Consider the following 16425-nt stretch of genomic DNA (forward strand, 5'->3'; position numbering starts at 1 on the left):
CCACAGACTCACCACTCTCTGTGTGAAAGATTTTTGGACCAAGGCAGTTGATGGTGATGGGAATATACAGGAAAGTTGAGTTGCAGTCAAAATCAGATACAATACAATACATGGGTCTGAAGAAGGGTTTCGGCCCGAAACGTCGCCTATTTCCTTTGCTCCATAGATGCTGCTGCACCCGCTGAGTTTCCCCAGCAATTTTGTGTACCTACAATACAATACAATTTATTTGTCATTTGGACCCCTTGAGGTCCAAACGAAATGACGTTTCTGCAGCCATACATTACAAAAACAAAAAGACCCGAGACACAAACACAATTTACATAAACATCCATCACATCGCTGTGATGGAAGGCAAAAAAAAACTTATCTCTCCACTGCACTTCCCCCCCCCCCGATGTCAGAGTCAAAGTCAAAGCCCCCGGCTGGCGATGGTAATTGTCCCGCGGCCATTAACGCCGCACCGGGTGATGCAAGGCCACGCTCCGGGTCTTGTTGGAGCCCCCGGCGTGTGCTAGCAAAGTCCCACAGCCATTCCAAGCCACGCGGGGCGATGATGTATGGCCCCGCTCCAGGTACTCTTCAACCCCGCAACTCGGGCGGGTGAAGTCGCCGTTGCGGAAGCCCCGAAAAGCGGTCTCCCAGCAGGGACCCGCGGGCTCCCGGTGTCACTGTCCACCAGACCTGCGGTAAGCCTCCGAATCCCCGGGGTCGGGTCGCTGCAGCGCTCCACCACTGCTCCTCCTGCTCCGAAATCGGCCAGCTCCGCGACGGTGAGTAGTCGGCAGCTCCGCAACTGGAGCCCCAGGTCATTCCTGTTGGAGGCCGCTCCACGTTGCAGCCCCAACGACAACGGAGACCCGACAAAGAAAAGGTTGGGTCTCCCGTGCAGGGAGAGATTTTAAAGTTACCCGCTCCCCACCCCAACAAAAAAATAACAAAGACTACATAAAAACGAGACAGAAAAAAAAAAAAAAAACACAGACGGACTGCAGAGGCCGCTGCTGACAAGAGTCGCGTCGCCCACAGAAAGAGATCAGCCATAATCATGTATTAGTGGAGCAGGCTCAACAGATTATATGGCATCCTCCTGCTATTGCATTCTTAGTATCTGTGCTGAAGCTTCATTTAATCACTACATTCATCAAGATGTTAACCACTGTCTGGGGATTTGAGTTATGAGATTACATAAAGGGGACTTGTTTCTCCTCAGAATAAATAAGGAGTAATTTAAGAGATTTTTGGAAGCGGCAGGGGATTTTGCCCAGGGGTGCCGTCCAGTTCCCCTCGAGCAACATTCACTGGGTAGCTCAATTACTGGCCATATTTGTTATTAAATCAAAGGATATATCGTTAAACTGGGTCTTTGGAGCTGAGGTCAGATCTACAGGGCCTCATTGAATAGAAGAAGGGCATAAAGGGATGAATAGCTTTGAGCTGTTGCTCCATTCCATTTTTCATCAAACACATTAAGAAACAAGTGGGATAATAAAACCAAAGTGGTGGGAGAACTCAATGGGTCATGCTGCACCTGTGGTGGGAATGGGCTGATGATGTTTCGGGTCAGGACCCTTCTTCAGACTAAATGTTGCAGGAAGGAACAGTTGATGCTGGTTTAAACCGAAGATAGACACAAAGTGCTGGAGTAACTCAGTGGGACAGGCAGCATCTCTGGAGAGAAGGAATGGGTGACATTTCGGGTCGAGACCCTTCAGACTGATGGAGTAGGGAGGCAAAGCTGGAAACTAGAATTGGCGTTGCGGCAAAGCCTACCTATCACTTGCCAGGCTTTGTCCCACCACCGCCTCTTTTCCTGCTATCTCCCCCCTGCTCCATCTATAGACAATAGACATTAGGTGCAGGAGTAGGCCATTTGGCCCTTCGAGCCAGCACTGCCATTCAATGTGATTATGGCTGATCATCACCCCGTTCCTGCCTTCTCCCCATATCCCCTGACTCCGCTATTTTTAAGAGCCCTATCTAGCTCTCTCTTGAAAGCATCCAGAGAACCTGCCTCCACCGCCCTCTGAGGCAGAGAATTCCAAAGACTCTCTGAGAAAAAGTGTTTCCTCGTCTCCGTTCGAAATGGCTTACTCCTTATTCTTAAACTATGGCCCCTGGTTCTGGACTCCCCCAACATTGGGAACATGTTTCCTGCCTCTAGTGCGTCCAAGTCCTTAATAACCTTATATGTTTCAATGAGATGCCCTCTCATCCTTCTAAACTCCAGAGTGTACAAGCCCAGCTGCTCCATTCTCTCAGCATATGACAGTCCCGCCATCCCGGGAATTAACCTTGTAAACCTACGCTGCACTCCCTCAATAACAAGAATGTCCTTCCTCAAATTAGGGGACCAAAACTGCACACAATACTCCAGGTGTGGTCTCACTAGGGCTCTGTACAACTGCAGAAGGACCTCTTTGCTCCTATATTCAATTCCTCTTGTTATAAAGGCCAACATGCCATTCGCTTTCTTCACTGTAAGCTGTACCTGCATGCTTACTTTCATGGACTGATGTACAAGGACCCCCAGATCCCGTTGTACTTCTCCCTTTCCCAACTTGACGCCATTTAGATAGTAACATCAGTCTAAAGAAGGGTGCCAACCCAAAACGTCGCCTATCCATTGCCTCCACAGATGCTGGCTGACCCACTAAGTTCTGGCAGCACTTTGCAGAAGCTGTGATCTTGAGCAAAACACAATCTCCTATCTCCAAGAAATATGTGGAGCTAATCTATGATGTCATGGAATTGTCCAGTGCAGAAGTCCTTTAAACCTGGTCGGCACAGCAGGTAGACTCACTGCCACCTGGCACCAGAGAACCACGTTTGATCCTGACCTCTGTGCTGTGGTTTGCACCTTGTCCCTGTGACCGCATGAGTTTTCCCCCCTCATCCCAAAAATGTGCGGATCTGTAGGTTAATTGGCCTCTGTAAATTGCCCCAAGTATGTTGGGAGTGGACAAAATATGCAGAAAGATGTGGTGTACACCAAAGACACAAAATGCTGGAGTAACTCAGTGTGACAGGCAGCATCTCTGGAGAGAAGGATAATGCAATAACATAGAACTAGTGTGATCGAATGATTGATGGTCAGCATGAACTTGGTGGGCCGAAGAGCTGTATCTTTGAATCAATCAACTCGCTATTCATTTGAGAATTAGCAATTGTCGCTCTTGTGGATCATTAAGATTGATTACTCCAGCAAAATATTGTATCAATGTTGCCTACCTTGTCTATCTGGGGAATAATAATTGTGTCTTGGCTCGGTGATTACTGTTTACTGAAACATTTTATAATTTTAACAGAATCTGTAACCGAATCTGGTGAAGAAGATGATGATGACAACGATGGTTCTTACCTCCATCCGAGTCTTTTTGCTACTAAAAGTAACTCCAGATTGGAAGAGCTAACAAGGGTGAGTCCCCGAAGATCAGATTTTACATTCAAATCCTTCCAGATTAAACCAACTACAAATCTGTTTCCTGGAGTGACAGTACTCCATCTCAAGTTTCTCCCAAGTTTTGATTTCGAGTATAATTCTAGATAAATATCAGATAATGCAAGTGAGGCTTGGACTTGAGTTTGTTCTATGACAAGGGTTCCCAGCCTGGGGTAAATTTACCCCCAGGGGGTAAACGTCACCTACGCAGGGGGTAAATTGTTGATTGTGGATTTGTACATATTTGTTCTCATTGACTGACTGTATGGTTCTGGTATACCGGTATCTGTTCATTAGTTGTTCGTAAATAAGTGAAATAACATTGTTATGTGCTATTAAAGTTGCCATAGGTAAACAGGATGAAAAAGGTTGGGAACCCCTGTTCTGTGAAATAGCCAATGCCTCTAATAACAACTTGCAAATTAAATAGGTGTAACTTTAGCGTCACTAGTTAGCAGGAGAATCGGGATTACTGAAAGATGTAATTGTGTGTTTAGCCTCTGAAAGTGATGGATCCAGACCATCCGCTCGCCGCTTTAGTGCGGAAGGTACAAGCAGAAGTCAAAAGGGAGCAAATGCTGCGAGAAGCCAACAACGCCGAAGCTGTAGTAACAACAACAACAACAGCAACAACAGCAGCAACAACAGCAGCAACAACAACAACAACAACTGGAGAATGCACTGCAGATTGTAAGTATGCAGACAAACGCTTGCTGCTCAACTCAATATGTGCCTACTACACTTGATGCTGTTTTCATGGCATGTCATGCATTAGCTCGATCCTCGTGTGATGCTTGGTGATTTTGTTTTTCTTTAAGAATGTTAACTCTCAGATGTATGGTTGTTGCTGTGCTCATAAGTGGTTCAAGTTCAAGTGAGTTTATTGTCATGTGTCCCTGTATAGGACAATGAAATTCTTGCTTTGCTTAAGCACACAGAAAAATAGTAGGCATTTACTACAAAACAGATAAATATGTCCATATACCATGATATAAATATATACACACATGAATAAATAACAGAAAGTGGTTATTAATAATCAGAGTTTTGTCCGAGCCAGGTTTAATAGCCTGATGGCTGTGGGGAAGTAGCTATTCCTGAACCTGGTTGTTGCAGTCTTCAGGCTCCTGTACCTTCTACCTGAAGGTAGCAGGGAGATGAGTGTGTGGCCAGGATGGTGTGGGTCTTTGATGATACTGCCAGCCTTTTTGAGGCAGCGACTGCGATAAATCCCCTCGATGGAAGGAAGGTCAGAGCCGATGATGGACTGGGCAGTGTTTACTACTTTTTGTAGTCTTTTCCTCTCCAGGGCGCTCAAATTGCCGAACCAAGCCACGATGCAACCGGTCAGTATGCTCTCGACTGTGCACCTGTAGAAGTTAGAGAGAGTCTTCCTTGACAATCCGACTCTCCGTAATCTTCTCAGGAAGTAGAGGCGCTGATGAGCTTTTTTGATAATTGCGTTAGTGTTCTCGGACCAGGAAAGATCTTCAGAGATGTGCACGCCCAGGAATTTGAAGTTCTTGACCCTTTCAACCATCGACCCGTTGATATAAATGGGGCTGCGGGTCCCCCTCCTACTCCTTCCAAAGTCCACAATCAGTTCCTTGGTTTTGCTGGTGTTGAGGGTCAGGTTATTGCGCTGGCACCATATGGACAGTTGCTCGATCTCTCTTCTATATTCTGACTCATCCCCATCAGTGATACGCCCCACAATAGTGGTGTCGTCAGCGAACTTGATGATGGAGTTCGCACTGTGGTTCGCTACGCAGTCATGGGTATAGAGTGAGTACAGCAGGGGGCTGAGCACGCAGCCTTGAGGTGCGCCCGTGCTGATTGTTATTGAGGCTGACACATTTCCACCAATACGAACAGACTGTGGTCTGTGGATGAGGAAGTCGAGGATCCAGTTGCAGAGGGATGCGCAGAGACCCAGTTCTGCGAGTTTGGTAACCAGTTTGGAGGGGATGATTGTGTTAAATGCCGAGCTGTAATCAATGAATAACAGCCTGACATATGAGTTTTTGTTGTCCAAGTGGTCCAGTGCGGAGTGGAGGGCCAGAGAGATCGCATCCACCGTTGATCTGTTGTGGCGGTACGCGAACTGCAATGGGTCCAGGTTTTTGTCGAGGTAGGAGTTGATTTGCTCCATGATCAGCCTCTCAAAGCACTTCATCACCACCGGCGTTAGTGCCACTGGTCGATAGTCATTGAGGCACGTCACCTTACTCTTCTTGGGCACCGGTATGATTGATGCCCTTTTAAAGCAGGTGGGGACCTCAGACCTCAGAAGTGAGAGGTTGAAAATGTCCGTAAACAGGTAGGAGCAGAATTAGGCCATTCGGCCCATCAAGTCCACTCTACCATTCAATCATGGCTGATCTATCTCTCCCTCTTAACCCCATTCTCCTGCCTTCTCCCCATAACCTCTGGCACCCGTACTAATCAAGAATCTATCTATCTCTGCCTTAAAAATATCCACTGACTTGGCCTCCACAGCCGTCTGTGGCAAAGAATTCCACAGATTCACCACCCTCTGACTAAAGAAATTCCTCCTCATCTCCTCCCTAAAAGAACGTCCTTTAATTCTGAGGCTGTGACCTCTAGTCCTAGTCTCTCCCACCCTGCTGTGCTCTAATGTTTGTTACTCTGTAAGCAGCAGGTGTTGTACAATCATTCTTTGTGATGTGAAGTGAAGGAACCATTCACATTTTCTATTGGAACAGGAAGCCACTTGTGCCTGTTCATCTGTTAAATAAGATCGTATATCCAGACACAGGGAATTGCAGATGCTGCTTTACAAAATAAACACAACGCTGAATTAAATGATAGGGTCAGGCAGCATCTCCCTCCGAAAGACATGGATGGGTGACATTTCAGTTCAGGACTATTCTTTAGACTGCTTGAATAGGGGGAAGAAAGCTGGAAAAGTGGCAGGAGAAGGCTTGGCAAGAGAAAAGTGGATACATGTGAGGGGAGTTTTGCTTGGCAGATATGTAGACAATGGCGAGAGATGAAAAGAAGACAAAAAGCCTGGGGGAGAAGAGGAGTGAAATGTGAAGCCAGAGGAAGCGATGTAGATTGATGGGATGGGGGGGGGAGGGGAGGGGGTAGCGTGAGAAATGCTTAAGTATCCTGTATGCTACGCTGATGGTGGTAGATGTGGATATTTCACTGAGTGGATGGGACAGAGATGCACTCGAGTGCATGGCAGCTGCACTCATTCAGGCAAGCGGTGAAGAGGCTGTGGCTAGTTGGATAAGCCACTCAAAGCAGAACATCCAGCTTTTGAAATGGCTGGGTAAACACTCGCTTGATCCAGTTGAGCTTTAATATAGAAACAGGACATCAACGAGGATTCTTCAATGCTATTGCTCTGAAGGGTCATTGCCTTGCACTTGTGTGGCATAATTAATGGTTCATCCCTTTTGATCATGTTTTGCTCGCTCAGATGGTGGAATGAGCTGCCAGAGAAAGCTATCGAAGCAGATAAACAATGATTTTTAAAGGATATTTGGATAGGATGGGTTTAAAGAGACGTGGGCCAAATGCAGGCAAATGGGTCTAGCCCAGTATTCCAACTTGATCAGCAGAGACAAGGTGGGATGAATTGGCTGTTTCTGTGCTGTATAGTTCCACGCCTCTAAATGGAGTGAGGGGCCTTTATCACCCAGACTGTGCATTGTGAAGAGGTGCATATTAAAACTTGCAGAGTGTATGATCCATAAAGAAGTTGCAAGCAGTTTCTTTTTGATCGTATAAATTGCATTGTCAAGTGGCATTTGGCCATCTCCAACGCATCTGAGAACAAGCACAGGTCTACTCACACGTAGATTTCTTGCATTGTTCCTGAATTCGGCTTTCAATTGCTTCAAAAGGGGCATATTAAGGGCATGCCCCACTTACGCGATTTTTTTGGTGACTTGTCGGCACCGTCTATAGTCGCAGCAGGTCTCCGAACATTCTCAACATGATGAAAATCCAGCGGCGACCAGAAAAAGGTACGACTCTTTGGGCGACAACTCACGACCATACAGGCGTCACGTGTCGACATGTCGCGGGGTGACGTTGAAAATTTTCGGAGACCTGCTACGACTATGGCTGGTGCTGGCAAGTCGCCGAAAAAATCGCGTAAGTGGGACAGGCCCTTAAGTATTTCTGTTAGCTGAGAGGACATTCCTCTTATCTGAAGAAAAGATCAGATGTTTGGAAGAGGGCATTAATAACATGTAGTTAAGATTTTGATCAGTGACGAGCAGACATGATGAATATCAGCCATCTTTTTATTGTGTATATCATGTGTATTGATTGATCTGATGAGACGGTTCAGAAACCACAGTAGATATTGTACTATATATGATTAATCAAGCAGGTAAGTCTAAACATCTTCTCAATATTGTTGCCTATGTTTGATCTGTGATTTGTAATAAAGATTATTTTTTGCTGACATCTTGGATCAATATTTAATGTGTGAATTATTGTTGAATAACTGCTTTATCTTGTGTGAAAGCAAACATGGCAACATCAAGGCATGGTTTTCAAGGGTTATACACATTGTATTTGTGGGGAAGGGAGACAGTGAAGTCTTGAAAATCAAAAGAAAATGCAGTTTTTGTAAAATTAAATAAATGCTGAAATACTCGAGTCAGGTCACATCTAAGTGAAGGGAAACAGTGTAATGTGTCAGGTCAAAGACTCTGTCCTCTTAAGTCTTGATAGGTAACGAACAAGAGTGAATGAAAAGCACAAGAAACATGGTGAAAGTGATGCTGTGTCACAAGTGGGAGAATAATAACTATATTGTACAATATTGTCTACCTACTATATTGTACAAAGTATTTTTGTAATGTACGAGATGTACGCTCCAACACGATCGGTAAGCACATAAAAAAACGGGAATCTTGAACAATAAACAAAGTGCTGGAGGAACTCAGCAGATCAGTCAGCATCTGGAGAGGGAATGGACGGGCGATATTTGGAGTTGAGACCCTTCTTCTGACTTGTGGAGTGGGGGAGCAAGCTGGAAAAGAGAGGCGTGGGCGGGACAAAGCCCTGACGAGTGATAGGTGGATACAGGTGAGAGGGGTGACTGGTAGATGTATGTGACGAGTGATAGGTGGATACAGGCGAGGGGGTGACTGGTAGATGTGCGGAGTATGAGACAAGGCTGGAGGTGAAAAGGAGACAAAAGAGTTGGGTAAGCAGTGAAGAGGAGCAGTCAAAGTTGGGTTTATGAGGGAGAGATAGATCACATGATTGAATGGCGGAGTAGACTTGATGGACCGTTGGCCTAATTCTACTCCTATTCCTTGACCATATGACCGTAAATGTAAAACTGGAGGAAGGGATGTATAGGGAGGGGAAAGAGGGGAGATAAAAGAGAAATAGAAATCCATGACCCCCACTGACCCCTGGCAAGGTTTGCCAAGTGACGAATTGAGAAAGGAAATGTTATCTGAGTTTAGTTTAGTTAAGAGATATAGCGTGGAAACAGACCCTTCAGCCCATCAAGTCCGCGCCGTCCTGCGATCCCCATACACTAACACCATACTACGTACTAGGGACAATTTATAGTCTTTACCGAAGCCAATTAACCTACATCTTTGGAGTGTGGGAGGAAATAGGAACACCCAGGGAAAACCCACGCGGTCATGGGGAGAACGTACAAACCCCGCACAGACAGCACCCGTAGTCTGGATCAAACCTGGGTGCCCCCACCTCTCCGATTTGTTTCTTGGAAGCATAGAGTTTAGATAAATGGTGGCTTTAAAGTAACTCTTCAAGCTGTTAAAAGGTTGCATTTGTGTATGTACGAACAATGGGAATGGAGAAAGCTGTGCTGAGATTTTAAATGTTCAGGCCATTTATGCTGCGATATGCAGAATGAAATCTGATCTATACAGCTCAGCAAATTAAGTTTCCCTTCCTTAGCAATGACCTGCTTTTGACCCCTTCCAATTAGCGATGCTTCAAATAGAATGATAGGACCTGTACTCAGTTTTGGATATTTTCCCATTTTTAAATTGGCTGTATAATAATTTGCAGCTTTAATCCTGAGGCATACATTTAGTGCACAAGTTTATGTTGTAGAGATACAGTGTGGAAACAGGCCGTTTGGCCCACCCACTCCACGCTGACCAACATTCACCAGTACATGAGATCTATGCTATCCCACTTTCACATCCTACACACTTGGGGCAATTTAGAGAAGCTAATTAACCTGCAAACCTACGCATCTTTAGAGTGTGGGAGGAAACTGGAGTTAACCCACGCGGTCAAATGGCATAGAGACGCCAGCCGCAGTCCAGATCGAATCCGGGTCTCTGGCACTGCTCTACCGCTGCTCCACTGTGCTGTCCACTAGGACAAAGGAATACTCGATTTAGTGTATGTTTGCCCAGAATACTGTTGTGAGGAATGACTACTCGGATAAATAGAAGTAGCAATCAGAACAGTGACACAATGTCTGGCTCTGTTGTACAGTGGGATGGGGCAAAGTCTAGTCAAGCAGTAGTGAGTGGTAGGGGAGTCTAGACAAATGTTCCAGTGGCCACATACTAGACTACTGGATGGTGTGTTGCCTACCAGGTGCCAGGGTCAAGGATGTCTAAGCAAACACTGGTCATTCAGAATTGGGGAGGGTTAGCAGCCAGCGTTCATATTGTGGTCCATATTGGTACCAATGACACAGGAAGGGAGAGAGAATTCAGGGAATTAGGTTGCGGGTTAAAAAGCAAGAGCTCCACGGTGATAATCTCAGCATTACTGCCCGTGCCGTGCTGGCGAGGCAAGAAGTAGAAAGATAGTGCAACTATCATGGCGAAGGAGCCAGTCGGTGCAGGAAGCAGATACGTGGATCATTGGGCCTCCAAGGCAGGTGGGAACTGTACAAAAGGGAGGGGTTGCATCTGAACTGGAGGGGAACCAACTTTCTTGCAGGGAGGTTCACTAGTGCTGTTTGGAAGGGTTTAAATTGGAGTGGTAGGGAGGGGGGGGGTGTGTGGTGGGAACCAGAGCAGCAGGTCAGTGAGGGGAGGGACATGATGGGAAGGTAGTGGTTAGTCTGACTGGCAGGATGGACATGGTGAAACCGATAGGCCATGTGTTATTGGAGCCGGGGTCAGTGCATATCATAATGGCGCTGTGGTCATTACGTGCACTTGGTTACAAGAGGGACAGGGCTGACCTTTGCCACTTACTCCCCCCCCCCCCCCCCCCCCCCCCCCCCCATCTGCCAATCCCTATCAACTGGCCTCAACTACCTTCTGGAATTCTCTGCCACAGAAGGTAGTTCATTAGCTATATTTAAGAGGGAGTTAGATGTGGCTAAAGGGATACTGGGTTGGATGATCAGCCATGATCATATTGAATGGAGGTGCAGGCTCGAAGGGCTGAATGGCCTACTCCTGCACCTAGTTTCTATGTTTCTATCTGCATCCACCTATCACTAGCAGGCTTTGCCCCGCTCCCACGGCTCTCCCTCCTCCAGCTCCACCCGTCATGACTCGGAGCGTCCCCTGCCCATCCCCTCCACAGATGCTGCCTGACCCATGGAGTTCCTCCAGCACTTTGTTGTCGGTGTTTTTTGCCCAGTATAATTGATTGGTACTTAAAAATGGAAGTGACAGAAATCCATGAACAAACAGGTTGTCTTATTACAGGGCACTGTGTGCGATTCATTTAAAACCAAAAAGACTAGTTGAATGAAGGTGCAATCAAGCGTTTTAGTATTTGTGGTTAATCAACATCAGATAATTAGCACCAATTGTTTCAAAAGCTATATTGAATACTAATACATGCATACGTAGTTTGCCAAGTGCTTAGTAAGGGGTAGGAATTTTTATTTTATAAAGTTTGATGAGAATGACTCTAATAGAATATGCTATCATTTAGCATTGCAATTTGATAAACATGAAACCCATTTTCTACAAGAGTAGTTACATTTTTCAAGGTGTACTCTGCAGCTGTTCCAATGGTGGCTGGTATAAACAAACGTGAAAATTGACAGTTTTATTATAGCGGTTTTGAAAGATTCTGTGAGCGTGGTAGAAATAATAAGGCTTGATCTTAATTACATTCCTTCTCCATTACAGCATCGGTGTCAACCATGTATTATGGATATTACATGATGCCTGATGGTACCTACTGCCTCACGCCGCCGCCTCCTGGGATGGAGGTTGCTGGTTATTACGGTAGCGTGCCCTCAGAGGCAGCGACATCTACTGCAACAGGGACTGTGGCGACGGCAGCATCTGACACCACATCTCCACCACCCCCGGAAGGGGACGGCAGCAATAGCCAGGGAGCCTCTACCACAACCACAGTCAGGTAAGGGACATGTTACACTCAACACTTAGCTTCCCCTAGATTTAAAAGTGCACGTATGAAAGGTATTATTTGCTTAAAACTATCTCGGCACTTTTGGGAGGAATTGGGTATTGTAATAAAATAAGCTACCTCGAAATGATCTCCCTTCTTTCAGTTTGGCAGCCCAGTGGCACAGCTGGTAGAGCCGCAGCCTCACAGTACCAGAGACCAGGGTTCGAAACTGTGTGGAGTTTGCATGTTTTCCTTGTGACCGTGTGGGTTTCTCCAGGTGCTCCAGTTTCCTCCCGCATTCCAAAAATGTGTAGGTTTGTTGGTCAATTGGCCTCTGTAAATTGCCCCAAGTGTATAGGGAGTGAATGAGTGCTAGAACTAGTGATTGATGGTTGGTGCAGAATGGGTGGGCTGACCGGCCTGTTTCCAGTGTGTATCTTTCAATTCAATTCAATTAAAAAATATATTATTACTCCAAAAGTATAGCTCAGGAGGTATGGATATGACTGACAAGGCCGGCAGTTATTGCCCATCTCTTAATTTCCCCTGAACTGAGGGTCAACCACTTTATGACGTTTATCGGCAGGGCTTGGGGAAGCAGACGGAGTTTTAATGGTAATCTGAAGGTGGCTGAGTGAGATAGAAACATAGAAAATAGGTGCAGGAGTAGGCCATTCGGCCCTTCGAGCCTGCACCGCCATTCAATATGATCATGGCTGATCATCCAACTCAGTATCCTGTACCTGCCTTCTCTCCATACCCCCTGATCCCTTTAGCCACAAGGGCCACATCTAACTCCCTCTTAAATCTGATAGTATATCTGTGGAGAACATGGATAGGTGACGTTTCACAGAGTGCTGGAGTAACTCAGCGGGTCAGGCAGCATCTGTGGAGAACATGGATAGGTGACGTTTCACAGAGTGCTGGAGTAACTCAGCGGGTCAGGCAGCATCTGTGGAGAACATGGATAGGTGACGTTTCACAGAGTGCTGGAGTAACTCAGCGGGTCTGGCAGCATAGTGGAGAACATGGATAGGTGACGTTTCACAGAGTGCTGGAGTAACTCAGCAGGTCTGGCAGCATCTGTGGAGAACATGGATAGGTGATGTTTCGGTTTGAGACCTCACCTATCCGAGTTCTCTATGAGGGACATGTGTAAGGTAGGTAGTCGGAAATTTTTCCCCAAAGCAGAAATCTCTCAAATTGAAGGCAGTAGGTTTAAGATAAAGAGGTTGGAGGAGATCTAAGGAAGAACCTTTTCACCCAGAGGGTGGTTGGGATCTGATGGCCTGCATGGGTGGTGGATGCATAACATTTAACAAGTAGCTCGGTGACCACTTGAATCCCCATACATGGGAAGCTGCTGGGCAAGTGCTGGTAAATGGGATTGATGTTCGATGGTCAGCTTGTCCACAGTGGACTGAATGGCCTGTTTCCCTACTGTTTGACATGGACTATGGTACTGCTATCACTACTTCTCACACTTCTTTAAATCCACGTTTATTTAAATACATGGACTTGCATTGCTGAATGCATGGTGGTATTCCAACTCGTGTCCCTTAAAAAATGGTTTGGAAGCCTGGTACACTGAACTGCTACACTGCCATGGTCCATTATGCATCATCTACTTGGAGAGCATCCTTTCAATTCATGAAGGAACAATGACATTTTAAGATTTTAAATAAAAGCAGCCAGATCACAATATTAATCAAAATGAAGGTACTGGATGATGGCTAATGTTGTGCCTTTCTTTGGGTGTGCTCTGAGGATAAGTCAAGGAGCTTTGTATCAATGGTGGGGTAAGTTACTGTAAGAGATTCTGAGAGACAAGATATATTTGCAATTGGATAGGCTTGGTCTAGTTGGAGAGAGTCAGCATGACTTTATCCATGGGAGATCATGTCTCACAAAAGTGATTGAGTTTTTTGAGGAGATGAGCAAGAGTACTGTCGAGGGCAGGGTGGTGGATGTTGTCTACATGTCTAGCTAGGGCCTTGGCAAGCTCCCGCACGATAGGCTGGTCCGAGGGCCAGAATACATGGGATTCAAACTAAAAGTGTGAATTCATTTAAGTCTGAGTAAAAGCCCAAACTATTTTATGGTAATCAGGTAATCTTAATTTATTGCTGATCCAGTTTGCACCCTCCTTCATCCCTTGCAAAAAGTATGAAGAGTTTGCAGACTGTGCTCTGACCTTTTCATGTGGCCCCAAAGCATATCTGATCCCCAGAATAGCCAACACATCCTCTGCCTGGTGCCTCCAGCCCCATGTCCCACTCACTGAATGGGGAGCAAGAGGTGAAAACTAAGCTTCACAGTTTTTAACTTTTTTTTGCTAGAGATAGAGGGTTAAAAGTGCCCCAAAGTAAAAGAATGATGGAGGGATAAAATACATTGCTAGTTTAATCTTGGAAAGCTGCATATAGATGTTCACATTGTGTTTACAGGCCGGCTAAGCTGCGGCAAATAAACATGTAATTCTACTGTTGTTGGTACATACGACAATGAAACACTCTTGAATCTTCAGCTTAGCATTCATAACATCCCATTACATTTTGTATTGCCTTGAAGAATGCCAAACACGTCACTCAGTCATTGCATGCAATGCATTTGTTACAGCCATCCGTGATCTGCTGTCATTGGGCATTGACTTTGAAGCTTGCCCTTTATCAATGTGAAGGAAATACCAAATTTATTGGAGCAAAGCGTGATGTTTTTTTGTTTTTTTAGGATGGCTTGAGGAGAGATTTGTAGCATGCTGTACTGTCACTATTTTTTACACGTTTGTACAACTTAATTATCTTGTATTTTTCAGTGCTACAACTGTGGTTCCTGTTATCATTCCTCCTCCTCCCGATATCCAACCAGTTATTGACAAGCTGGCAGAATATGTAGCCAGAAATGGAACCAAATTTGAAACCAGTGTGAGAGACAAGAATGATACACGGTAAGAAAGTGAAATAATTAGTTAATTTATTATCAGGTCATAGTTCTGAAGCACATTCTTCTGAAAGGTACATGGCTTTTCATTGATGTATTCTTCTATGGCACACAGACATTTCTGGCAAGGCCAGCCTTTATTGCCTATTGCTATGATTGTCATTGAGACGGTGTAATTAATTTTTCTGAACTGCTACAGTCCCTGTGATTGTAGATACTTATGGATAAGGAGTCTCAGGATTTTGACCCAATGGCAATGAAGGATAACAATATGATTTCCAAGTCGGGATGGTGTGAGATGTTGGGGAGGTAGTGACATTCCTAGATGCTTGCTGTTTGTTGTGTTTCTCAGTGGCAGTAGTTGTGCTTTGGCAGGTGCTATTCATGAAGATTAAATATGCTTCAACCGCAATGCTTCTCTGATGGAGTGAGTGGGAATTCTTGATGGCTTTGAGTGTAAGGTGGCATTCATTCCTGTAACTGCACCATTGCCAATTGCTTTGATAGGTGATGAAATGATTCTGGGGTGTCGGCAGACATGCACCTGCAGAGTAGCCAGTCTCTGACATTCATTGTTCTTTATCTCTCGTTTCCCTAACCAGTCTGAAGAAGGATCTCGACCTGAAACGTCATCCATTCCTTCTCTCCAGACCCACTGAGTTACTCCAGCATTTTTGTGTCTATCTTCACTCTGTGTGAATGGACCAATGAAGTTATTGGTCAGTGATGTTCCTCAGAATGTTGACGGGAGAAGGGGTGGGGGGGGGGGGGGGGGGTGGGGGGGCGTGAACTCGCGTTAGGGGTTGATCATTGTCCAAACAGACAATGCTTATTTTGTTCTTTACCAGCAGCAAACAACATAAAATCTGTTAGCTTTTTGAAAGTTCATTGAAAATATTCCCTGAATATGAATGAAATGTTTGAGTTGAATCATGTGCTGGGATCAATCCCTGGGACATTTTGATTTCAAATCCTTTAGAGGATGAGATTTTGCCGAGCATTATTCTGGAGATGAGATGTGAAATGCTTAGGCACCTTTACAGCCGCATATTAATATTGGATAAAACAAGTCTGACTTTTACCTGAATTGTGGGGATAGTCGCTGGAGGAAAGAGAAAAGGTCATGGTATTAGCTAAAGGAATGTTATTTGATTTAATGATGTGTGGGATGTGGGATAAGAGTGAAAGTAGGCTTTCAAACCTGGGAATGTGAGGTGAGTCAGCAGATGTTCACATCAAGTATAATCTTAATGAGTTGTGTGCAAAACAAACAATTCACTGTGTCTAGATACAGGTGATGATAAAGTACCATTGAGGTAGTTGTGGGAGGTTAAAGATGGATTTAAACTTCCATCAGATTTGGTTCCAATGCACTGTACTTGTGTTTCAAGGTCAGTTTATTGTCACGTGTACCCATGAAGGTACAGTGAAATTCCAATTACCATACAGCCATACTAAAAAAAAGCAACAAGACACACAACTACATAAAAGTTAACATAAACATCCAGCACAGCAGATTCCCCACGTTCCTCACTGTGATGGAAGGTAATAAAGTCTAATCATCTTCCTCGTTGCGCAGAATGATTATGTAGAAATAAATTACATTGTAAAACAGAGAGAATAAGTTTAGACCCAAATGATGAAACGAGAAAAAGTTATGGTATGTTCTATATCTAATCTTGATTCCTTGAGTGTGTTTTGGATGGAACTTGATCAAGATCGCC

General features: G+C 45.1%; 1 protein-coding gene across 7 annotated transcripts in view; it reads left to right on the forward strand.

Annotated features, from left to right (window-relative positions):
• The window catches only part of LOC116987673 (splicing factor SWAP), a 110416-nt gene that overhangs the window by 14634 nt on the left and 79357 nt on the right, over positions 1-16425 (forward strand). For 6 of the 7 annotated variants that reach the window (XM_033043917.1, XM_033043913.1, XM_033043915.1 and 3 more), the window contains 4 exons: positions 3309-3418; positions 3940-4132; positions 11536-11770; positions 14577-14708. In XM_033043917.1, the coding sequence (XP_032899808.1) occupies positions 3309-3418; positions 3940-4132; positions 11536-11770; positions 14577-14708 (670 nt within the window). The remainder of the gene's footprint in view (positions 1-3308; positions 3419-3939; positions 4133-11535; positions 11771-14576; positions 14709-16425) is intronic. The other variant, XM_033043914.1, reaches the window with a different exon arrangement.

This window comes from Amblyraja radiata, chromosome 25 (genome assembly GCF_010909765.2).
Source record: "Amblyraja radiata isolate CabotCenter1 chromosome 25, sAmbRad1.1.pri, whole genome shotgun sequence".
NCBI lineage: Eukaryota > Metazoa > Chordata > Chondrichthyes > Rajiformes > Rajidae > Amblyraja > Amblyraja radiata.